The sequence below is a fragment of the Peromyscus californicus genome, unplaced genomic scaffold (assembly GCF_007827085.1).
Source record: "Peromyscus californicus insignis strain IS unplaced genomic scaffold, ASM782708v3 Scaffold_16__1_contigs__length_79575227, whole genome shotgun sequence".
In the NCBI taxonomy this organism is placed as follows: Eukaryota; Metazoa; Chordata; class Mammalia; order Rodentia; family Cricetidae; genus Peromyscus; species Peromyscus californicus.
The window spans coordinates 17,088,234-17,113,911 of record NW_026294458.1 but is presented as its reverse complement, the minus strand read 5'-3'; the positions used below and the strand labels follow the sequence as shown (position 1 = coordinate 17,113,911).

The following is a 25,678-nucleotide window of genomic DNA, read 5'->3' as shown; positions in this document are numbered from 1 at the left end:
GGTGAGTATCTGAATAAAACTAATTAAAAAATATTTATTTGTTTGTTTGTTTTTCAAGGCAGGGTCTCATAATGTAGATCTGGCTGTCCAAGAACTCACTCTATAGACCAGGCTGGCCTCAAACTCATAGAGATCTGCCTGCTTCTGCCTCCCAAGTGCTGGGATTAAAGGTGTGTGCCCCCACAGTCGAGCCTGAATAAAGAACTATTAAGGACTGAACTTTATAGCAATTAAGTATATGCTGTGGTATTTCTGAAAGGGAGCTGAGAATGAGAGACCACCTCTCAAGAGGCTTTGGCTCAAACTGTGGAGGACTCGCAGTGTTTGGGCACTGATTTTTGTACTTTATGATTTGGGTAAGGAGCCTAATTATCAAATGGGACTGATACAATGCATACCATTTTAAGAAGTCCTATTCAGTAATCAACCATCTGATTTTCACATGAGTATGCAAATATGTACGTCTGTTGTGATAAACATCCAACAGATACTCTAGATATGGGACATGCAGAGAGGCCGGATGGGGACAGGGAGGAAAATGGAAATACAACTTACCCTTTAATTGGCAAAATATGTGAAGATATTAAAGATATAATAGGCACTATTAGCAAATAACAAAAATAGAGATCAGTCGAGAAGTAATGCTTACAAACAATAAGCATTGACCATTCACTCAAAAAAACAAGAATTCTATTTTTTCTACTGATTTTCATTATTAGCCCAACTAACAGGCATTTATTGTTTCCAACACTGCTAACTCAGAAACAAGATAAACGCTTCTATACTAGAGACATCACTGCTTCTTTTCTTTTTAAAGACTTACTTATTTTCATTTTATATGTATGAATGCTTGCTTATATGTATGCAAGTACACCACCTGTGGGCTTGGTGCTTACAGAGACCAGAAGAGGGCATCAGATCTCCTGGAACTGGAGGGACAGGTGGCTGTGAGCCAACATGTGGGTACTGGGGACTGAGCCTAGATCCTTTTTCAAGAGAAGCAAATCCTTTTAAGGATTAAGCCAACTCTCCAGCTCTGAGCCCATTTTGTTGTTGGGGGTTTTTGCTCTCTTGGGTGGCCCACCACCCAGATTCCAAATAAATTCACACATGGAGGCTTATTCTTAATTACAAATTCCTGGCTTTAGCTTGGCTTAGTTGCTAGCCAGCTTTCCTTAACTTAAATTATCTCGTCTACCTTTTGCCTCTGGGCTTTTACCATTCTCTTACTTCTGAATCGTACTCTTACTCTGTGGCTTGCTGTGTGTGTAGCTGGGTGGCTGGCTCCTGGAGTCCTCCCCTTCTTTGGCTGCTAGCTCTCTAATCCTTCTCCCCAGATTTCTCCTTCCATTTATATTCTCTGCCTGCCAGCCCTGCCTATCCTTTCTCCTGCCTTGCTATTGGGCAGTTCTTTATTAGACCATCAGGTGTTTTAGACAGGCACAGTAACACAGTTTCACAGTTAAACAAATGTAACATGAACAACAGTAACACACCTGAAAATATTCTACTACATTAGTTTCGTTTCTTTTCTTTTTCCGGAGCTGAGGACCGAACCCAGGGCCTTGTACTTGCTAGGCAAGCGCTCTACCACTGAGCTAAATCCCCAACCCCTACACCAGTTTCTTAATCTGTAGGTGCCAATCCTACATTGAAGGCACAATGAATGTGGGGATGATGAAAAATTTGGCAAAAGTAAAAGGTTTTTGAATGTACAACAAACAGAAATTAATTCTAAGTTAAATGTGTAAAGACTCTCAGGTGCAGCTATCTCCCGTGCTGCGTCATGGGATAACACTGCACCCTTGCTTCTGAATGTCTCAGGTGTGCATTCTGCACTGTGCATGCTGCCCCACTAACAAATGCTGCTTGAAAACCTCATCTAAGATTTAAGACTGCTGTGCATTTGAAACACAAAGCTCTTACAGAGTTCCGCTCTCACAGGAACCACAATGCTTTAATTACAGAAACAAAGACTTTTTAAATATTTTCCAATCATTTTTCTTTAGTATGTAAATATCTAAGTAGTATATCTTTGGATTGTATAGTAGACGATGTGATTTAAAAACTTGGGTGTTTGAGGCTGGGTGGTGGTGGCACACACCTTTAATCCCAGCACTCGGGAGGCAGAGCCAGGCAGATCTCTGTGAGTTTGAGGTCAGTCTGGTCTACGGAGCAAGATCCAGGACAGGCACCAAAACTACACAGAGAAACCCTGTCTCAAAAAAACCAAAACCAAAACCAACCAACCAACCAACCTACCAAACAAACAAACAAACAGAACTTGGTGTTTGAACTGATAACCTGAGTTTCATAAAAACTAACCAACCAACCATTAAATGAATTCTGGCTTGGGATCAGGATAGAATATCCAATTCCTGAAATGTCCCTAGCCATACTTCTGTTATGTACTGCATTTTTATGTAACACGCTGTTCTCAGCAAACAATGCTGACAAATGTTGAAAATACTCTACAGCCTGCATTATCAAACATTTAGCCAAGATTTAGTTTTTATTTTTAATTAAGTTTTAAAAATTAATTTTACTTATGGAGGTCAGAGGACAACTTGGAGGAAGTGGCTCTCTCCTTCTGCCAGGTTGGCTCCAGGAAGTAAACTCAGGTGGTCAGGTGTGCTGGCAGCTACCAGTACCTGCTAAGCCATCTTGCTGGCACCAAGACTTGATTCTTTATGTTATAATAAATGAGTACATCCATCTGATTAGTATGAAAATTTGGTCTGTAATTTTTTTATAAGATTTACTCTTGCTTTAAAATAAATTATTTTATCAATAAATGCTTGATTTATGTATCTATTTTATATACCCATATATCTGGCAAACATGTAAAATTTCTCCAAAGAAAGGAGCTGTAAAGAGTTTAGGAACTAAGTCTACTGTCTGCAGTCTACTTAGAAAAGCCACAATTCAAACAAACACCGAGGTTCAAAGCCAACAATGCTTACAATGATGAAAGTAATAAAAACATAATAGACATTACTGAGTACATATACAATGCTAAACGCTATAGTTAATACAGTTAATATAAAACACTTGTAAAATTTACAAAGCAAGCTATACCTTGAATAATATGAAAAGGAGCTAAAATATTTCTATCTCATTACAATCCCAGGGAACTTCTTAGACATAAACTTTAGTGCCATTACTACTGTTAAATGAAAGCAAATTTTTGGTGTCAGAGTTTCAACAATATATATCAAGCAATAAAAGTAAGACTTGCTGATTTCTGAACACAAATGCTTACTATAATATTCTATGTCATGTACTGGAAAAAAAATCCCACAAAGTTAGCTTAATGGATCAGTGTTGTCTTAGTTCAGCTTTATCTAAGCTAATCTCTTCCTTTAAAAATAAAAGAGTCTCGATCTGTAACCCAGATGAACCCGAAACTTACTATGTAACCTAGCCTTGAACCTGAACTCACACTCCTCCTGCTTCAGCCTTCTCATGGCTATAACACCAGGGGTATACTAGCATACCAAACTATTTAAGCTACATTTAGTGAAACTTACCTCCCCTTAAGACAGTAAAAATCAGTATTTGAGAGGAGCAGAAATTACTTATTAGCCCTAAAAGGTATGGCTCTCTTTTGTGGCTAATCAAAATGTTACTTAACAGTTGGCTTTATGTAAGAAGATGAATATTAAGTGCCTTACCTCGTAATCTCATCATCTCCAAGCACTGGTTTAGAAATGGGTGAGTATCTTGCGGGTGACGCTGGTGTCTGGCCCAAGTAGGAAGATTGGCTAACATGGTTATCAACAGGCTGAGAAGAAGCTTCAAAATAAATTGAGAAATATATCAAAAATGAAAGATGCCACTTAGTACCTAGATATGTGAACTTTAAAGTTAAAGTAGAATTCTTTTTGCTACTTTGTGTAACAGCATTTAGTAGAGAAGATGTCAGCTAAGAACAATGTATAAGCTCAAGTTTCAGGTCAAAACTGGTTTTAACATTCAGATCAATGAAGCTAATTTATTTCACTTGCATTCTTTTGAGAAAATACAACTACAAAAGAGTTTTATATAAGCTGATTTTCAAAATTAAGTCCAGGATAGGTTAAAAATTGTCACAGAAAAGGATAAAATATGATGTATACTAGTAAAAATATTCATTACTATTAATTTTATGTGTATGGGTGTTTAGTCTGCATGTATGTTTCTGCACCATGTGCATGCCTGTTGTCCAGAGGCCAGAAGAGGGTGTCAGATCCTCTGGGCCTAGAGTTACAGGCTTTGAGCTGCCAGTGCTCTTAACTACTGACTTATCTCTCCAGCCCCTTTAATTTTGTTAAGAAGCCATTTGTAGACATAAAAAAAGAAAAAGCACAGATTCACAGAATTATTGTGAATGGAGGCCAGAAGTGTAAAAACAGTAAAGCCTTATAACAGGTTCATAACTGTCTATCCAATCTGTACCTATTTTTAATTATACCCACAAAGAGTGGAAATCTGGTAAAGCACAAAATGTAGGGGTTGGGGGTTTAGTTCAGTGGTAGAGCGCTTGCCTAGCAAGCGCAAGGCCCTGGGTTCAATCCTCAACTCCAAAAAAAAAAGTAAAAAGTAAAAGTCATTTGTTGTTTCCTTTTTATAATAGTATCATACGCACTTGGTCATTCAAGAAAAACTGTAGCACAGAGTTATACTGCAACTCCTGACCACAAAGTCCCAGGCAAGGAACATTTTAGCTATTGTTTACAAAGACACCATCCTTGAAAGATCTGAATCATTGCCAAAATACATAGAAAGCAATAAAGCAATTCAAAACTAGCTGCAATGTCTAACGTTTTTATTACCAACCATTGGCTTTTCCTTTTACTGTACTACTAAACATTTTCTACAGGTAAAGAACCATGGGGAGTATACAATGTGTGCAGAGGTCATGAGTTCAAGCAACTACAGTGGTTGTGAAGGTGACTTTAAATAAAGAAATGAAGGGATCTGAATGAGAGACAATGGGAAATAACTGAACTCTATGGTATAAGGAGAAAATGCATACTCTACTAAAAAGGAAGCAGCATCTATATGTCTCTATACCATACAAAAAGCTAAGAGTGTGTGATGTCTCCTGGCAATATAACCAGAGACATCTACTGGTATAATAAGATAGTCTTTCATATTTTCACCAAAGAACTTCCTACCAATGGTTCTCAACTTTGAAGTCCAAAGTCCTTCCTGGGTGATATATATATGTATGTATGTTTATTGGGTGATATATATTATATATATATATATATATATATATATATATGTATGTTTATTGATTTTTGACTGTCAAGTTTCGTTGCTGTATTATTCTGTTTATATGGAACAAAAATCCAAACTAATAACCACAAAACTGAACAATAAAAATTCTATTAAATGTCAAAATAAAAAATGTATCTTTCCCCTGCTAGATTTAAAGTGTACCTTTATGCAGTGAACATTTGAACCTTTAACCTCACATGTCATTCTATCAGACAGTTAGGACTAAACATTTGGGTTCCTTTCAATCAATTAACCCAAAGAAAGATCAGAAAAAACACTGCTATTTTTATACTTGAAATCTTACATAACAAGATCTCACAGAGAAATGATGGAACAAAGAAATCCAATTTCCTATCATGAAATATCAAAACCAATGACCCAAGACCTACAGGTGTGGACAAAAAGTAGCAGAACTTCAAGTGACAGGGAGAAGAAACTGGAGCGAGATCGTGAGTCTAACAGGAGAATGTAAGCTGACAGGGAGAAGAAACTGGAGCGAGATCGTGAGTCTAACAGGAGAGAATGTAAGCTGACAGGGAGAAGAAACTGGAGCGAGATCGTGAGTCTAACAGGAGAATGTAAGCTGACAGGGAGAAGCTAGGAAAGTGTCATCACGGTGGTGCTGGAACCCCGGTGGTGGTCAGGGATGATGGTGGGCTTTGTCATTAGTAACAGGCATACTTTTATCCCTGTACACCGTACTTAAGTTCCCATCTTGTTTTGCTTTGTTTTTCAGGACAGAGCTTCTCTGTGTAGCTCTGGCTATTCTAGAACTCGCTCTGTTGACCAGGCCTGCTTCTGCATCCCGAGTGCTGGGATTAAAGGTGTGGACCATCAAATTAAAAATATTGGTTGTGCCTTTCCAATTCCTAAGGTTCACAGACAACTTCCATAAACATCATTTTTTTTTTTCAGTGTTCTTGCCAAAAGGTTTTTCACTATCCAGTAAATCAGCTGTTTGCTGCTACCTTTGACATCTGCTCTTTTCTAGAAACTCCCTCTCCCCCAGTCGTGGACAAACACCTCTTAAATCCAATGTGATCTAGTTCTCTTTTCTACAGAAAACGACAGAAAACACGGATAGTCTCTTATTTACCAAGTTAACTGAATTAAGAACTAAAATCTTTCCAACAAAAAATTCCAAGTCTATACAGATGAATTCATTGATAAACTACAGTATCAATATAATTTATCATGTTAAAAGAATAAAAGAGAAACTCTCTGCAAATAAAACATTTGTGCATTTTACAAATTTACAAAATAAACTCTATAAATCCGGAATAAAAATTTGCTTTTTTAACCAGATAATGGGAATCTACCAAAGTCCTGGCAAGATGCTATTTTCATAGATTGAGACTGTGGCAGTGATATGCATTGTCTTTTCTTTTCTTTTTAGAATTTAATTATTTTATGTGTATGGGTACTTTGCTAGCATGTATGTCTGGGTACCATGTGTGTGCCTGGTGCCTGCAGAGGTCAGAAGAAGGTGTCAGTTCCCCTGGAACTGGAGTTACAGATGGTTGTGAGCCTGTGGGTGCTGAGAAATGAACCCAGGTCCTCTAGAAAAGCAGCCAATGATCTTAATTGCTGAGCTATCTGTCCAGCCTCTGTCATTTTGTAACACTGACCTGGAGGTTATGTCAGTCATCACACAAACAAAGGAAATAAATGTTCAGAGAACAGGGAAAAAAATAAAGAAAAACTGAATTTTATACACAAATCACATGGTTGAATACACAGACTTTTACAAAATAATCTAAGGTACTTTTAATGAACTTAGCAATATTAATTATATAATCAACATAAAGAAGCCAGCCATGTTTCTACATATTAATAAAAACAAGAAACATTTAAAAAGCAGTATCATTTATAATAGACTGGGTATCAAGGTTATCCAGTATCTTGGACTAAATGTAACAAAAACAATTATAAAATCTCTATTGTTCTACAAAACACTACTCAGATAAATTTAAAAATATCTGTGTAACTGAGACAAAGATATCACACTCATGAATGACTCAATTTTCAGTTCTTGAAAAACTGCACTGTAGTTTTCTAGTCTTTTCTTTTTTGTTGTTTCAGCAAGGGTCTTACCCTATTGCCAGGCTAACTCTGAACCTCAGATCTTCTTGCCTCAACCTCCTAAGTGATGAGATTACAGGTGCGAGAAACCTAAGCTTGGCTCTATTTGTATATCTGTCTGTATATGGTGCATGCACAAGTCTAACGGTGTGTGTGTGTGTGTGTGTGTGTGTGTGTGTGTGTGTGTGTGTGTGTGTGCGCGCACGCGCGCGCACATAGAGGTCAGGAGTTGACACTGCGTACTGCTGTGGGATAATGCTCTTACACACTGTAAAGATTTGCCACTTGAACTGGTTTAATAAAACACTGATTGGCTGGTAGCTGGGCGGGCAGTTCGGTGGGAAAGCCAAACTGAGAATGCTGGGAAGGAGGAAGATGGAGTAAAGGAGTCAGTCGCCAGCCAGACGCAGAGGAAGCAAGATAAGAATGCTGCACTGAGAAAAGGTTCCGAGTCATGTGGCTAAACACAGATGAGAATTATGGGTTAATTTAAGTGTAAGAGATAGTAATAAGTCTAAGCTATTGGTTAAGCATTTATAAATTATATTAAGCCTCAGAATCAATTATTTGGGAAGCGGCTGCTGGGTATTTGGGAACAGGCAGATGGGAGAGAAACTTCTGCCTACAGGGTACCTTTCTTTACTTGACCTCAGTGTTTGGGCTCACTGAACTTGGAGCTGGCCATTAGGCTGGACTGGCTGCAGCAGGATCCTTCTGACAGGATCCTGTTATTTCTGCTTTCCCAACACTGAGGTTGCCTGGCTTTTCTGTGGTATTGTGCATTTGAACTCAGACCCTCACGCTTGAATAACTAGCACTTTCCCACTGAGCCATCGCCATAGCTCCAACATTGATTTTCATTTTAAAAATCATCCAAGAACTTCAAAGAAGACTTAAAAAAATCTTGAAAATAAAGCTGAAAGACATACAAACAGAAATCAACATGTATTATAAAGTCACTAACACAGAGAATGTGCTGTTGCCAAGAGGATTGATAAATACATCAATAAAGAGCCTAGAATTAGAACTATTCATGTATTCCCTTAATATGTAATAAAATCACCAACAAACTCAGTGGTAAGAATCCTAATCTAAGAGGCAGACAGATCTCTGTGAGTCCTAGGCCAGCCAGGGCTACATATGTTGTGGAATATTATTTTAACTAGGCAATGATGCCGCATTTGTTTAACAATGTAAGGATGTGTGTTTAATTCTGTAAAGATGTGCTGCATTTGTTTCACCTTGCCTGCCTAAGGCACCTGACTGGTCAAATGAAGAGCTGAACAGCCTAGCTAAGCAGTGAAAGGACAGGCAGGGCTGGAGGGGAAAGAGACTAGATAGGAGAAATCTAGGCTGGGAAGGAGGAGGAGGAGAATGAGAAGACACCAGGGCAAGAAGCCTGGCAGATGCCAGACAGACAAACATAGAGAAGCAGTGAAAGAAGATATACAAAAGAAAGTAGTAAGTCCCAAGGTAAAAGGTAGATAGAGAGAAACAGGTTAATTTAAGTTAAAAGAGCTAGCCAGAAATGTGCTTAAACTAGGCTGAGCATTCAAAACTAAGAACAAGTCTCTGTGTAATGATTTGGGAGCTGGTTGGTGGCCCAAAAAGAAAAAAGAAAACAACAACAACAACAAAAACACCTGGTACATACATATTAAAACCTTGTTTCAATAAAAAGGGGCTGTGCATGTCATATTACCTTTGTGTTAATATCTATGCTTCATACATAATCTAACTTGCCTTGCCTTAGAAACTGCATCCTCTAATCAGGAATTCTAAAGGTTTCATATAATATTAAATAAAAAAAAAAACTTGGACTGAGATTTATAATTGAGAATCATTCACCACTGATATAAACTTGAAAAATCCTCTTCTCAGGAAGCCAATGGAAATTAATTCCTGTCCTCTTATTAGAATGATGCTGATATGTGTTTTAGGTTTTTTCATTTCAAATTTCATAATTTGGTCTTATTTACTATAAAAGAGTGAAAAGACATAAATGATACTTTCAGACTGAAAGAAGGTAGTAAGAATTTTAAATTTAGGTAAAAATCAGTGAGTACTATTTTTTAAAAAATTTTATCCTGACATGTCTGGACTACTCTTTTTGTATAAACTTAATATGCAAAAGTATGAACATTTTAAAAATGTTTCTGCTGCTAACAAGTTACCAAGATAGCATTACAAATATTGCTGGATATGTGACTCACATTTGTAATCTCAGCACTTGGGAGGCTGAGGCAGGAAAATTGCCATGGGTTGGAGGCCAAGCCTAGCTTACAATGTGAGATGCTGTCCCCCAAAACATCCCCACAAACAACAACACTAGTATATTGTTCTGCCATAAAGGCTATCTTAGGGGCCTAGGAAAGTGCTCAGTCCATAAAGTACTTGTCATACCAGCCTTGGGGCCTGAGTTTGAACCTGGAGGCAAACAGATCCCTGGACTCAACCCAGTCTAATTGGTAAGCCCCAGATCCTAGGGGAAAACCCTTTCTCAAATGCAGCAAGGTGGATGGCTCCTGAGAAATGACTGACACCCAAGACTGACATCTGGCCTCCACATGCACATATATACATACATACTCACACATATACACAAAAAAGGATATTTCAGGATGCTATTACTCTGCCATTAAAATGTGTGTAATCATGAGTTTTTAAAAAATTCAGTTATGCACATTATGGGATACATTTCTGTTTTCAGATAACTAACCTGGAATCAATTATTTCATTTCTTAATATTCTTTTGGGATTAAAAATTGTGATTAAAAATAATACATGCTTTGTGTTTGTTTAGCAGCTTAAAATTGTCTTTGCATTTGACAATAAGAACCAAAATTTCTTCAGTGTGCCTTTGTCAGCTAGTAATGACAAGAAGTGAACACCTTAAAAGTATTTATGAAGTATTATACATGCATTTAGGCAAGTAGAATTTGTAATCTAGGCTCTTGATACTGTTTTTTCCCCCTAAAATTATTATGTATACAGTGTTCTGCTGCATGTATGCCTGCAGACCAGAAGAGGGCACCAGATCTCATTACAGATGGTTGTGAGCCACCATGTGGTTGCTGGGAATTGAACTTAGGTCCTTTGGAAGAGTAGCCAGTGCTCTTAACCGCTGAGCCATCTCTCCAGGAGTTTTTACACTCCTCACTAGAAACAGGGAACAGAAAAGCAAGCATTCACATGCTTCCCTCATCACTTTAGAGGTCCACGGCCTGAGCCTGACTGCCTTGCTTACATGTCTCACATGTCACTGCATAACTAGAGTGTCCACTGCTGTCTCTGCTCAGACATATTCAGACAGGAATATTCCTGCAAGTCTGACTTGGTAATTATATACTTCATCTCACGGGGGTGTGTCACTGGAGCCCTTAGAGTGGAAGAAGATGGTGGAGAGGTTAAGTGGGACAATGACAAAGATTTGGTCTAGTGCCTGTTTGTTGTGGGGTTTCACTGGCTGCTGACATTTGCCAGTGATCATCTCTGTCTCAATTTCTAAGGGAAATATGAAATAATTCATTGTGCTTATCAAAATTCTAAGTACCCTTTTGTCATTAGTCATCCTAATATAATAGAAAAAAATGGATACACAGAAAGTATTCTTTTGTGTGTGTGTGTCATGTTCAAAGCCTTCAAAATAACCAGAAATAGGTCATTTTGCCTCATTCATTTGCCAAAGTAGCTAATTCCAAGCTCAAGAAATTTTGGTGCAGGTTGATAATATTCTTGTATTTTAGACTGTAAGCTTAATAGCAAGAAATTGTATCAATAATTGTGCAGCAATCATTGCTGTATACCTTTGGTGCTTAACAAATGTTCATAATTATTTAAAAAAGAATCATAATCTGTTTAGTAAATAATGCTGGATCACTGGGGTATCTGTCTGAAATAAATATATTACCTACAAAAACTGAATCAAAAGACATCAGGCTTAGAGGCTACAGATAAACTGTGAAGCTTTTAAGTTCCCTAACATGACCATAGGGTGGGAAATGATCTCAATGAGCCCTTAAAGAATGAAATCATGGAAAAAACAAAAATGCAAACTTCTCTAGGGATGGTGTGAGCAGCAGCTGCCACGTCAAGATCAGTGCTCAGGTCACTTCCTGACATCTAATAGGAGGCTTTTGGGTTCTTTTAAGGCCTCAAGTTTGATATATAGGACCAAACAGAAGTCACAAGAAATGCTGCCTACACTGTGGCTTGTAAAGATTGTGTGCAAGTGGTGGAGGGGGAATTCAGGAACTCTAGCTGTGTATGGTGGCAGTAATTATGTGGTTATCGGCATGGAACATTCCAGGAGGGAAAAATAGAATGGAAGAAATTCAGCATAAAACACTGAACACTTCACATGACTGCTGCAGAATATTAGTTTAAGGTGTGTTATATCTGTTTAATGATGCAAAGATGTGTTGTATTCTTTTACGTTGCATTTGTTTAACTCTGTGAAGCTGTGTTCCTTTGCCTGTCTAAAACACCTGACGGTCTAGTAAAGAGCTGAATGCTCAATAGAGAGGCAGGAGAAAGGACAGGTGGGGCTGGCGGGCAGAGAGAATAAACAGAAGGAGAAATCTGGGAGGAGAAGAGCAAGAGAAAAAGGAGAGGAGTATGCTAGGGGCCAGCCACTCAGCCACCCAGCCACCCAGCCAGCCATGGAGTAAGAGTGAAAGTAAGATTTAAGAAGTAATAAAAGGAAAACACCCAGAGGCAAAAGGAAGATGGGGTAATCTAAGTTAAGAAAAGCTGGCAAGAAAACCAAGCTAAGGCTGGACATTTATAATTAAGAATAAGCCTCCCTCCGTGTGTGATTTATTTGGGAGCTAGTTGGCGGGAATCCCAAAAGAGCAACAATTACCAACAACACATGATGGCTAGCCTGTGGGCAAGAGACCAAACTCGATTTCTTGCTTCCAGTAATCAAACTTTGTACTTCAGCTGCTGATATGAAGATTAGATTATTTACTTGTGATCTTCAAGATAAAAATGAATGCAAGATTTTGGAGGGCCAGCCAGATTTCATGAATAATTTGGTGTTCCATCCCAAAGAAAGCTATGAAATTGCAAGGGTAAGTGATGGCCACTCCTGCAGGGTTTGGGGCTTGGAAGGAAAAGCAGATAGGCCATTTTCTTCTTCATTCTCCTTATGAGTGCGGCATACCCAGGAGGCTGTTAAGCTATGGTTGTAAAGAAGAATGAAACAATCTTGCTTTATGATCTAGGCCCCAAAGTCTCTTCAGTCAAATAGACTGGTGCTTAAAGCATAACTTTAAAAGTTGGTGCTCTTGCAGAAAGTTACTGGCTAATTTGGCATTTTATTTTGTACAGCTACCCTCAAGAGACTAGCCCTGTTCACACAGAGCAAGCACACTTATTTTAGGTGGTCTGCAATTAGTGAACACTTGTTTGCAGCCACTGGTCATCCTAGTAAAGTGATAGATCAGTTTCAAATACATCACTGAGGGCAAGCTGAGCCTGTCCTCGCTAGTTCTGTAGCTGCTGGAGCTGGTCTTTTCCACTACGTGCAGTTGGAGGCTATCACAAGTGGCTGTTTTGGGTGACCAAAATATAAAATAAAAATTTCTCTGTATTTTTGATCTTATACTTCGTGATTTTAGTATTCTGTCCAATTTCTTATTTTAATACCAAATATACCATAAACTCTAGAAATATCTCAGTTGTCTCTTCTGTTAAGTAAAATAGTCAAAAAATTGTTCAAAAATTGTTCAAGTAATTTGATTAAAATATAAAATTTTATTCAAAAATAAGTAGGAACAGAAAAAAAGTAAAACAGCCAGGTGGTGGTGGCACACGCCTTTAATCCCAGCACTTGGGAGGCAGAGCCAGGCGGATCTCTGTGAATTCGAGGCCAGCCTGGGCTATAGAGCAAGATCCAGGACAGGCACCAAAGCTACAGAGAAACCCTGTCTCAAAAAACCAAAAAAGAAAAAGAAAAACAAACAAACAAACAAACTAGGTGGAGATAGTTGCAATTTCTTTAATTCACAAGCCCTCCTTCAAATCAGTAAAAATGTCCAGGCTGGAGAGACGCCCAGTCAATACAGCGCTTGCTGTGCAAGATGAGGACCTGAGTTCAGATCCCACCACACAGAGAACAGCTGTGTTTGGGTCTGCAACCAAAGCTGTAGGGGCAGGAAGGACGGGAGAGAAGTGAATACCTGGGGCTCACTGGCCTGCTGGCTTAGATGAATCTTTGAGTTCCAGATTCAGTGAGAGACCCTCAAAAGGCAGGGCAGAAAGTGAGAGGAGACACCTGACAATGACTAGTAGCCTCATATGTACACCTACGTGCACATATGCAAGCACACGCATAAACAAGTAGAGCTTAACTGAATGGCATAAAAGATATCAGTCAAAGCAATAATCACACGAAAGTGATTATTATTCATTAATTACCTAGAAAATACTGATTTCTTTTAGATAATGTAAAATTTTTGCCTTTTCTGGTCACCAGGAAAAATAATAAGATCAGTATGAAAATGATTAATGCATAACTCAATACATATCCATTACCACATATAAGTAATAAAGACTAATGATCCCAAAAGTTGAAGATGCAAAAACCCAGACTATAAAGTGTTTCACATACTTTGCTAATTTGTCCATGGCCATACCACCCTAAACTCACTGGGAGCTCTATAACACAGCAATGTCACTCTAAGAGAAATGGGGTGTATGTTCAAGAAAAATATGTAAACTGGGCATGGTGGCATATACACAAATCAGAACCAAGGAGGCTGAGGCAGGAGAAGCATGAGTTTGAGGCCAGTCTGGGTTATATAGCACAACTCTGTCTAAAACAAACAATGATGGTGAGAAAAAAAAAAAAAAAGATGTGCAAAACCAGCCATGGCAGCCATATTCCTTCTCAATCAAAACTGAAAATGACCCAGCAGTAAAACAGAAAATCTGCTGTATGTTCATATAACAGAATACTACACAGCACTCAACAAGAAAACAAACCACCAAAATGATATGACCACACAGACCCCACATACCTTTAAGGTAAGTAAAAGCAGCAAGTTACAAGAGTACAAACAGAAATTGAAGAAGGAGTAGTAGATCTAAAATATCTACATATAACAAAGTAATAAATACACACACAGAGACACAAGGTTCTCTTTAAGAACTAGACAATTTAATGCCACCTCTCCACTCTTGACCAAGGGAGCCCAGTCTTGCCTGGTACTTTTTCCTAGTCATTCTCTCACTGACCATTCTTCTCTCACTTCTTTTACTTTACATTTACTCCTCAATCTCCCAGAAGAGAACTTCCTTATCACTCACTGTACTTTCAAATGTCCAGCTATGTTCTGCGGTGAGGGAGAGGACAGTTGGTTGAAACACCGTTGGAAAGAAGAGTCAAAGAACTGGAGGTGTACAGACGTGAGTATCACCAACAAACAGTAAAGCCTGAGCTTAACAACCCATTAGGAGCCGGGCAGCGGTGGCGCATACCTTTAATCCCAGCACTCAGGAGGCAGAGCCAAGCGGATCTCCGTGAGTTCGAGGCCAGCCTGGGCTACAGAGTGAGTTCCAGGACAGCACCAAAACTACACAGAGAAATCCTGTCTTGAAAAACAACAAAAAACAACCCCCCCCCCAAACCAAAACAAACCAACAAAAAAACCCATTGGGAAAACAGAGCTATAAGGAGGCGAAGAAATGAAGTTGCATCACCCAAGGTCAAATGAGGTGGAACCGGTAAGAGAAGTGACTGAACTGATAGCTGTGAATGCTTTAATTGTTAAAGGTGGTGAAGGTACTGACAATCTCTGAAAGGATCTGAAGTATCAGAAGGACTTACAAACTCAAGCTGAAGTGGAGGGCAGAAGAGAAAGCAAGAAATCAAGACAGCAGAGAGCCAGGGTGTACATGAGTTAGTGCAGCTTTCTGTCATCTCTAAGAATGGCAATGTGAATAAATGCTGCAAGAAAGATCATGTAAGTATTCAACGAATAAAGCCAGATCTGTAAGGGAGACTCAAGATGATTATAATACAGGGAATAGGCAGTAAGCTGAATGCAAGGTCTGACAAGGGCTTAGGAAGGCAAAAATTACTTATTAAAAATAGATTGAAATGCTTAAAAAAAAAAACCCCACAAAATAAATTATTCATGTTTTTACATACTTAATAAATATAATTTGTAAGTATACCCAAAATTCATGACTGCAATTGCCTGAGATGGGGAATGGTAATAAAACACAAAGCTGTGCTACCCAAGGTGAACTACAATTTTCTCATCATGTTCTCTCAGTTCATTAACAGACAGGAAATGAGAACAAAAAGAAACAGCTCAACATTCCACCAAACTCACATAACCAACAACAGTCATCATTACTTACTCTTCTCTAGGATTACCTCTTCCACTTAAAAATACCATGTCATTATCACAAAAGGGCTAATTTCATAAAAATACTTTTCTGTTTAATGTTTTTCTAGGTAGTAACCTGGCTATTTGTAATACATGTTTGATTAAAATTAGGACATCAATTATCAACTTGTAGAAGAGCTGTCCCAAATGTACACATGGCTGTCCTAAAGAGACAACATTCAAAATGAGACTGATGCCTGAAACAAGAAGCCAGATTGTAGTTTAAGTTGTAAATAAACACATCAGAGTCCCTATGTGAAGTTTATACACAAGATCAAGGACATACAAAAATTACAAGTAAGTAGCAAGGCATTTTCTTTGTCAAAAAGAAGTACACATCTGTTGATTAGAAAGGCTGGACATCATTAAGAAAATAACTCATTTACATTAAAGTCAGTGCTTCTCAAAGCAGTCAATGAACCAACCAGGAGCATCAGAATTAATTTGCCCATACACAGAATAAGCTACTTGTTTATTTCTGTGCTTAAAGCACGTAACATGAATATGCATTATTTAAAATACCTTTAGTAACTGTTATTTATAGAAAAGCTTAAAAATCAAGGTGAAAACTAATTTTATTATAAAGATTATGACTTAATAGATTCTTAAAAAAACTATCAGATTAAATGATTAATAGTTCTCTTAAAATACTTATGTTCTTAAAAAAGATTTTATTTTTAATTATGTGCATATGTGTTTGCGGACACTTGTGCAGGGGCCTGAGGAGGACAGAAGAGGGCACTAGATCCCTGGAGCTGGAGTTACAGGTGGTTGTGGACCACCTAAGAGGGCACTGGGAACCAAACTTGGAGACATCTCGTCAGCCATTTTCTTCTTTCCTTTTGAGACAGTCTATAGCACGGATTGGCCTGAAGTTATTTTCACCATCCCGATCCTCCTATCTCCCATCTCCTTAACAATATATAGTATTTTTATGATGTCTACTCTTTTTTATTACAGTATACTGGTAACATTATAAAGGACATATTTGTAAAAATAAGACAAATTTAGGCAGCCTTAAGCTAACACACTTACAGTTAGTGATGTCAGGAGGTGCATAGCCATCATTTATATACATACTTGTTGGTTTTGCCACTTTCAAATAAACAAAATCAGATGTATTCTTTAAGGCAGTTACTGCTTCTTCATGAGTAACTTCTTCTAAACATACACTATTCACCTATAAGAAAATACCAAGAGATAATATTTGAAGACATTTCCATATGCTTTCTAATTTTTTTTTTTTGTTGTTGTTTTTTTGAGACAGGGTTTCTCTGTGTAGCTTTGCGCCTTTCCTGGAACTCGCTTTGGAGACCAGGCTGGCCTCGAACTCACAGAGAACCGCCTGCCTCTGCCTCCCAAGTGCTGGGATTAAAGGCGTGCGCCACCACCGCCCGGCCTGATTTTTAGTTGAAAATAATTACCCAAAAGATATGGGATATGAGAAAGTAATTTAAGGAAAACAAAGATGTGTGGAAAGAAAAAATGCCAATCATTCTATGATACAAGGAAATTGTTTACATATGTTCAAGAAATAGACATTTTAATTCTAGCTCCTTTTCCACAGCCTCAACTTTCTCTCACTCAGAAGACATTTAGGGATGTAGTAAATTCTTTTAGGGAGAGACAGGGTTAAAAGACAAACTAAAGCTGGGCGATGGTGGCGCACGCCTTTAATCCCAGCACTCTGGAGGCAGAGCCAGGCGGATCTCTGTGAGTTCAAGGCCAACCTGGTCCACAGAGCCAGATCCAGGACAGGCACCAAAACTACACAGAGAAACCCCCGTCTCAAAACAAAACAAAACAAAACCCAACCAAACAAAAAAACTAAACGAAAAACCCCCACAAACTAAAGTAAGCTATTACTATTAAGTACTGCCCAATTTGTACAACTATGCGCAAATACCCTGACATTCTGTCATTAAATGTTGTGTTAGCTTATTTTCTTCTTTAGTGTTAGATATGGAACATAAGAGCTGACAAGATATACTGAGGTATTCAATGTGCGTTAGGAAAGAAGATGATCTCCAAGTTTAGACTTGAGCAAAGTTATTTGACCTTTATCAAAGAGTCTTGATTTACATTAAACAATGACCTTGGGAGTAAGTACTAACAAAACACAGAATGCACATCTTAATGTTTGTAAGAAAGGAGAGAGAACCAGTGACAGTGAGATAAAGAAAAGTATCAAATTAGAGGCTAATTATGCGAAATACAAAAAGTGTTTGGAGAATGATGGTCTGTCACGCACCAGGTTATGTCAATTAAAAATGAGGCTTCAAAATCGTGTAAGTTCAGTGTAATTGTGAGAATAAAGGCTTCAATTAGAGTTTATTTAGATAGAATGCAAGTCTGTTGCTTCTGAAAATCAACACAGGTTATTGGCTTCATGCCAACAGTACTGGTTCTGGACAAACAACAAGAAAGCAATAAAAAATAAAATTGAGGGCTGGAGAGATGGCTAAGCGGGTAAAAGAACTAGTTGCACAATCCTGACAACCTGAGTTAGATCCCTGGACTCAAACAACCAGCCGTGGTGCTATACATCTGCAATGCCAGCAGTCCTAATGACGGAGGCAGACAGACCCAGGGGACTCAGCGGGAAGCTAGCCTGGGGTATGCAGCACAGCAACAAAAACAAGGGCGACCCTGCCTCAAGAAGGGGCAAGGGAATCCTGAGCTGGCACCTGTACTCACACACACATATACAGAATAAAAAAGAAGTACGAAATGAGAAAAATTGAGTGGATCTGTGAGGCTGTTTATACTGGCAAGTGTGTACTTGTGGTGGAACTACTGCTTGTACTACTGGTTAGGGAAAGACTGGCAATTCCACTACAGGACAAGAAGTGAGCGCAGAGAGTCCCGCTCCTTCCCTTTGCCCACTGCCAAGTGCTAATGTTGAAAAGTTACAAGTGTCTAGAAAACAGTAGGGTGGTACCTTTGTGGCTTAGTAATGTTACTAACAGAATACCCAATGAGCCAATAAAACCCATGCTTACTAGTCAATAAAACTTTGTATAGAAGCACATAGCAATTCTTCCTACCATAATTATTTATAACACTCCAAGTGGAAATGACATAATTACCACTCTACTACACCCATTTTACGGCTTCACAAACTTATCTGGGTCCTCACGTCACTAGGCTTGATCGTACACTGCCCTGGCTATTTTTGCCCTCATTCTGTCTCCTAACCGTTACCATTCTCTCAGTCTACTTTGATTAGGATTAGGCATGGCTGATGTGACCCACACTTGTGAAAATGTTAACATGTCTGACATGTTGTGCTGGATGGTTTTGTGTCAACTCGACACTGTTAGAGTCATCTGAAAGGAGGGAAACTCAATTGAGAAAACGCCTTCATAAGATCCAGCTGTAAGGTATTTTCTTAATTAGTGATTGATGCGGGAGGACCCAGCCCATGGTGGGTAGAGCTACCCCTGGGCTGGTGGTCCTGAGTTCTATAAGAAAGCAGGCTGAGCAAGCCATGGGAAGCAAGCCAGTAAGCAGCACCCCTCCACAGCCATCAGCTCCTGCCTCCAGATTCCTGCCCTGTGTGAGTTCCTGTCCTGACTTTCTTTGGTGATGCTAGTGTAAGCCAAATCAACCTTTTTCTCCCCTCATGGTGTTTCATTGCAGCAATTAGAAACCGTAACTAAGATACATGTCTAGCTTTCTCCTCCCTTTCTGGACTTGATAGGACCTTAACTTTTCTTCAGGTTTCGTTTTCCTAGAGAACATGAGGATGAAGGCAGTTGTTGATAAACACTGCATAAACTATGATAGAGTCACAGTTAAATTTGTATGAAAGGATTTTAGCTCTAGGAAATGATATGGATACATCACAGTATCACCACACTGACCGAAAAAAGTTTAAGAAAACTATATATATTCCAACACCCTCAAGAAAGTTTCCAAATAATAAGCTAAATATTTAGACATATGTATGTGACTAAACATCTTATTATTTTATGTATTTTGTATTCATGTATGTGTGTGTGTGTGTGTGTGCACATGTGCATGCCTGGTGTTCATGGAGGTGAGAAGGTGGCATCAGATTCCGTCTAACTAGAGGCACCGTGGGGGCACTGGGAACTAAACCTGGATCCTCTGAAAGAGCAATGAACATTCTCAACCACTGAGCTATCTCTCCAGACCCTGTTTAAACAATCTGTAAGTAGAAAAAAGAAAAGTTACACAAAATTATTGGTGTTCCAGTTTTGGGGATGAGTAACGACTTCATTGGTTTTCACTGTGTTATAAATGGACGAGTTATAATAAGAGGGTCACACACGACCACGATAACACTGCACTGTAAACTTTGTGATTTAACAAGTCTGTGCATTTCAGGATTCGAACTCTGTAACTAGGAAAGAGAGGTGGGAGAGAGGAAGTGGGGATGATGGAGAGGGAGGAAGAATCAAAACGAGAGTGGGCTCGTAGGAAAAAGTGAAAATACAAGGATCACTGCAGGCTAGAATCCACTCAGACAGCTCTTACATGGTTTCAGCATGAAAATAGCAGTTGTGACAGGAAAATGTAGACAGGAGAATGACGTTTAGAATAGTACTTATACTCACTGCTAGGAGCTTATCTCCAATCTGAAGCTTGCCATCCTTGTGTGCTGCACCTCCTTCAATTATTTTGGTTACATAGATGCTGTTATCACCAGGAATATGCTGATTTCCAACACCTCCAGCAATGCTGAAGCCAAGACCTAGTTGGAATGCACTTGTTTAGAGTCACATCAATAAGGTGAATTAAAGCCCAGGGGAAAAGGGATGACAATCAGAAGTGATCATTCCATCACATAGAAAATGATTTCTAGCCAGGCGATGGTGGCGCACGCCTTTAATCCCAGCACTCGGAAGGCAGAGGCAGGCGGATCTCTGTGAGTTAGAGGCCAGCCTGGGCTACAGAGTGAGTTCTAGGACAGGCTCCAAAGCTACACAGAGAAACCTTGTCTCGAAAAACCAAAAAAAAAAAAAAAAAAAAAAAAAAAAAACCAAAAAAGAAAAAAAAAAAAAGGTAAATGATTTTTTTAGTTATCTGCTTTTCAGATCTTCAGTGTAGAGACTGGAGAGGTGGTCAGTGGTGAAGAGCCCCCGCAGCGCTTACTGAGGACCAGAGTGGACCCACAACAGTTACAAATATTCCTTTTTCTTTGGATTTCTTAAAAGTCTTTCTGTAAGTGGACTTCAGAATCAACAGAAATGTAAAATTATGGTCTACTTTTGTTTCTACTGTAGTTACATTGTTTACTAACACTTCAATATTTTCTCAAGATTAAAACAAGTGAGAGGAAATATTTTTTTCTTTGTACTAAGTAGAACACCAGGCTTTACAAATGTGGACACTTTTTCCTCCTCAACAGTCTTGAATTGACAACTTAAAATAACAATTTTTGCAGTTCCAAAATCCCATCTTCAATACCAAATTCTCCAGTTTTCATTTGTTGGAATCCTACTTCCTCTAGGAGGCCAAGTGCTAGAATTACTATTTCTACTTATCCTCAATCTCATCAATGTCTTCAGAATTCAGAAATCACCTTACCAGTCCTCGATAGAGGTGACCGCCATGATACACACCATACTATCTTCTCTTTTTTAAAATAAAGATTTATTTATTTATTTAGTATAGAGTGTTCTTTTCTGCCTGCATGTATGCCTGCACAACAGAAGAGGGCACCAGATCTCATTACAGAAGGCTGTGAGCCATCATGTGGGTGCTGGGAATTGAACTCAGGACCTTGGGAAGAGCAGCAAGTGCTGAGCCATCTCTCCAGCCCCATACTATCTTCCCTTAAAATCAAAAGTTAATATAAACACTACACACGACTTCAAGAGACAAATAGTTCTTTTAATAGTGAGAGTTTAACAAATGACACTGAAAACAGACACAAACAAATCTACGCATACGTTAAGTGGAGGGCTGGTGAGATGATCAACTGGCAAAGGTGCCTGCCACTGAGACGGACAACGTAAGCTGACCTTTGACCTTAGGGATCCACATTAGGAAAGAGAGCTAATTCCTGCAAACTGTCCTGACTTCCATATGCACACCAGGGCAAGACCCTCCTTCCCCATCACATAAATAAATGTAAATAAAAAAATTTAAAGTAAGCAGAGATTCTGTTCCCTACTTTTTAAAGCTATTAAGGGTAGGCTATTAAACAGCAAGAGAGCCTCTCTAAAAAGGTAAGGTGGAGAGTGACAGAGAAGACAGGCGTTATCACCTTCTGGGTGTGCACACGGGCATGCACACAAACACCACATACATACACCATCACAAAGAACTTACTCCTAAATTTATACACACGCAACAGTAGATGGAAACTAACACATGACCTTTTCAAATACTGCCACCTTGGTAGGGGTGCAGCCACTCTAAAATGCTATGAACGAACCTACTGAGATTCTGTAGAAGACTAAAAGTATGATAACCTTCAACATAAAAGAACGTTTAACTCGTGTTTCTTACACTGTCTTACTCTGATTGACAATGTACCTTTAGGACCTTTAATGAGTTTTATTTCCATGATTTTCTCTGATGCTGGCTTCCGCCTTTTCACATACAATCGCACAATAGATCCAGCTTCTTTCAATGCCTCGACTGCTTTGCTATGGGTTACATCTCGAACATCCGCTTCATTTACTCTCAGTATACAGTCATTTACTCTGAGAAAAACATAAAATATTATAACAGTAAGTACCAATGTTCTATTTCACCAATTTTTAATTTCATTTTAATAAAATAATTATTTATTCCAGAACTATACATGAAGAAGCTACATGTTAAATTTCAATGCATAAATTTCTCAAGAATCAGCAAAGGGAGGAAAAAAAATTGACAACAGATTATTTAAAAATTATTTGTATACTTCTTCTGTATAGACAAAGATATTTGATAAAAATAGCAAACATTTGGCAATGACCACATGCTAGGCACTTCCTTAGTGTTTTAATCCTTAAACTACTTTTACCAGTTATGTATAGATATAATTTTTACCCATGAGGCATGATGAATTTTAATATAGTGCTCTCAAGGTCATTAATGAGTGACAGAGCTGTAATTAAAAATAAGAGAAATGGCCAGGGGTGGTGGTGCATGCCTTTAAGTCTAGCTCTCAGGAGGCAGAGGCTGGCAGATCTCTGAGTTCAAGGCCAGCCTGGTCTACAAAGTGAATTTCAGGACAGCCACACTACACAAAGAAACCTTTGTCTCAAAGAACAAAACAAAACAAAAAAACCCCAAACAACAGCAAAACAAAAAAGAAGAGAAAACTGGAGCTCAAAGAAACTTAAAGTCAGTTAAGCTAGTTGAAGGTCAGAAGAAGATAGTATCAATTTTAACTTCTTCAAATATGAGTTGTAGTATTAAACATTACTTACGTGAAATTATAGACCATATCATTTACTTCAAAGTTCTCTTATGTAAACAACACAATTTGATATGGTAACTGAATTTCTTTTTTTGTTCCTATTCTCACCATTTTCAACTTAGCTCTGGCCCTCGCTTTGACTGCATGGCACTCCATCAGAAGAAAAATGATGGTCACTTCAAATTATCAGAGGAGAACAAACCATAGGAAGACAGTACAATTGGTCCTGATAAGTTTCTCTATCACACCCAAAGGAGTGACTAGTACTGTGGGTGTGTTCTTCAGTTAAACAAGGAACAAAATAATTTTCACATAAGCTACACAAACAAACAGGGAGTGACATGAGATTAGGAAGTAAATGCTGCATATGCATGGATGGTCAAATTCCTAATGTTTATGTCTAATTCACTAATATACCACCTGCCATACCAGTGAGAAGAGAGCTAAAGTACTCAGGACCTTAAAATAAGATGTTGATTTAACAGCTCATAGACTATAAAATCCTTACTCCCAACATGTCAGTCTGTAACTATATATAAACATAGACCAACCAAAGAAACTGGAAAAACGCCAGAATTTATGGTTCAAGGAAATACCAGTTTTGCAAAAGACATTTTCCAAAACAGAACACTATGTAAGTTTATATACATGCTTTCCTAAACAGAAAATAAAATCGTTTTGTGACTTTGTCTGATAAGGACAACTCATGACGTGTATAAAATTGGTTGGGGGGGGGGGAGGCTGGAGAGATGGCTCAGTGGTTAAGAGCACCGACTGCTCTTCCAGAGGTCCTGAGTTCGATTCCCAGCAACTACATGGTGGTTCACAACCACCTGTAATGAGATCTGGTGCCCTCTTCTGGCCTGCAGGGACACATGCAGACAGAACACTGTATACATAATTAATAAATAAAATCTTTAAAAAAAAATTGGTTACAGACATTTAAACCATCAAAATGTATTATTCGGCTGGGCGGCAGTGGCGCACGCCTTTAATCCCAGCACTCCGGAGGCAGAGCCAGGCACATCTCTGTGAGTTCGAGGCCAGTCTAGGCTACCAAGTTGAGTTCCAGGAAAGGCACAAAGCTACACAGAGAAACCCTGTCTCGAAAAACCAAAAAAAAAAAAAAAAAAAAACCAAAAACCAACCCCCCCCAAAAAAACCAAAATGCATTATTCAAAGTATTATAATACCTAAGATAAAACTGAATTCCTAAAGTAGGAAACAATACAATGAGTAAAATTACCTGAGAGTTGGTCATTTAAATGGGCTTGAGCATCTATCTACATTTAGTTATTATGTTGTTTCTTCTTTGTGTTAGTTCATGTCTTTTGTAACATCACAACATTAAGTTTAAGACATACCGCAATCTTCCATCCTGGGCAGCTGCTCCTCCTGTGATAATTTTGGTGATGAAAATACTTGAGTCATCTCCAATGTGTGGGTTGTCTGTACCTCCTGCAATGCTGAAACCAAGCCCTGAATTTCCCTAAGGGCAGAGGGAAAATTCCAGAGAGCTAAGCATTTAGGCTCTAGAAACCGTACTAAACTAGGAACTACAATACAACAAGGAATATGCACAGGTAAGAGAAAGAGTCTAAATTAAATAGACATGCTCTTCATATAAGGAAAAACTTCTTCAGAGGTATTATTGCTCAGGAGGTGAGGCTAAAGAAAATGAACCAAGTTCTTCAGAAGCCTAGTTTGAAGTTCTTTATTTACAAGTATGTGTAATTTGTCTGTGAATTACTCTCTACTCAGAGAGGTGACGTAACAAATTTCTTTTAAAAGGCATCTCATTCATGTTTGATAGTGATCTGTTCACTTCATCAATTAACTAGTTAATTAATTAATGTATTTGAGAAAGGTCATCCTATATAGCCTAGACTAACATCAAACATGATGCAATCCTTGCCTTGGCCTTCTGAGCCGGGAATACAGATACCACGATGCCTGGCTACTGCCTGGATATACTGCCTTTACTTTTGAGGACAAACATTATTTCATCTTTTAAAAAAGGGTGGTTGGAGGTGGTTGCTTTTCTCCTGACCACTTTGCCAGCTGTTTATTTAAAAACCAACAAACTGGCGCTGATAAGTAACAGCAAACATTACTCTCTGAGATGTTTAACCAATGTACCCAAATATCATGGCATTTTTTTAGTACTGAAGCCCAACCTGAGAACTTAATATTGGTGAGTTTTTCTTATGGCAAGAAGACTTTGCCAACTACCACTTTACCTTTTTGTTTATCTTACAAACAAGAAAACTGAATTTCTGAGGACTATTTACACACAAAAGGGGTCCTACTGCCATTAAAAGTCTATAAAGAGAAATGATATTTCTTTGACCTAAGAAAAGGTACGTAAAAAAAATGTCTATTTTCTCAAGAATTTTCTGCATGTAGCTTTCTAGCAACTCAAATAAATGGATATATCTGACTTGTTACTTTAACTATTCATATTTAAGAACTTAACTAATTTCCCACTACTTGTCCTAAAATTCCAATATAATTAATTTTTTTCAGTTTATATTCCTTAAAGAAT

General features: G+C 38.4%; 1 protein-coding gene and 1 pseudogene across 17 annotated transcripts in view; one reads left to right on the top strand and one right to left on the bottom strand.

The window, feature by feature from the left end:
- The window catches only part of Dlg1 (discs large MAGUK scaffold protein 1), a 207,644-nt gene that overhangs the window by 54,703 nt on the left and 127,263 nt on the right, over nucleotides 1–25,678 (bottom strand). For 16 of the 17 annotated variants that reach the window (XM_052740547.1, XM_052740550.1, XM_052740551.1 and 13 more), the window contains 5 exons: nucleotides 24,498–24,622; nucleotides 22,260–22,429; nucleotides 20,333–20,469; nucleotides 16,785–16,929; nucleotides 3,675–3,795 (listed from right to left, as the gene is read on the bottom strand). In XM_052740547.1, coding sequence (XP_052596507.1) covers nucleotides 3,675–3,795; nucleotides 16,785–16,929; nucleotides 20,333–20,469; nucleotides 22,260–22,429; nucleotides 24,498–24,622 — 698 coding nt within the window. The remainder of the gene's footprint in view (nucleotides 1–3,674; nucleotides 3,796–16,784; nucleotides 16,930–20,332; nucleotides 20,470–22,259; nucleotides 22,430–24,497; nucleotides 24,623–25,678) is intronic. The other variant, XM_052740563.1, reaches the window with a different exon arrangement.
- On the top strand, nucleotides 5,639–14,968 carry LOC128111633 (nucleoporin Nup37-like; annotated as a pseudogene).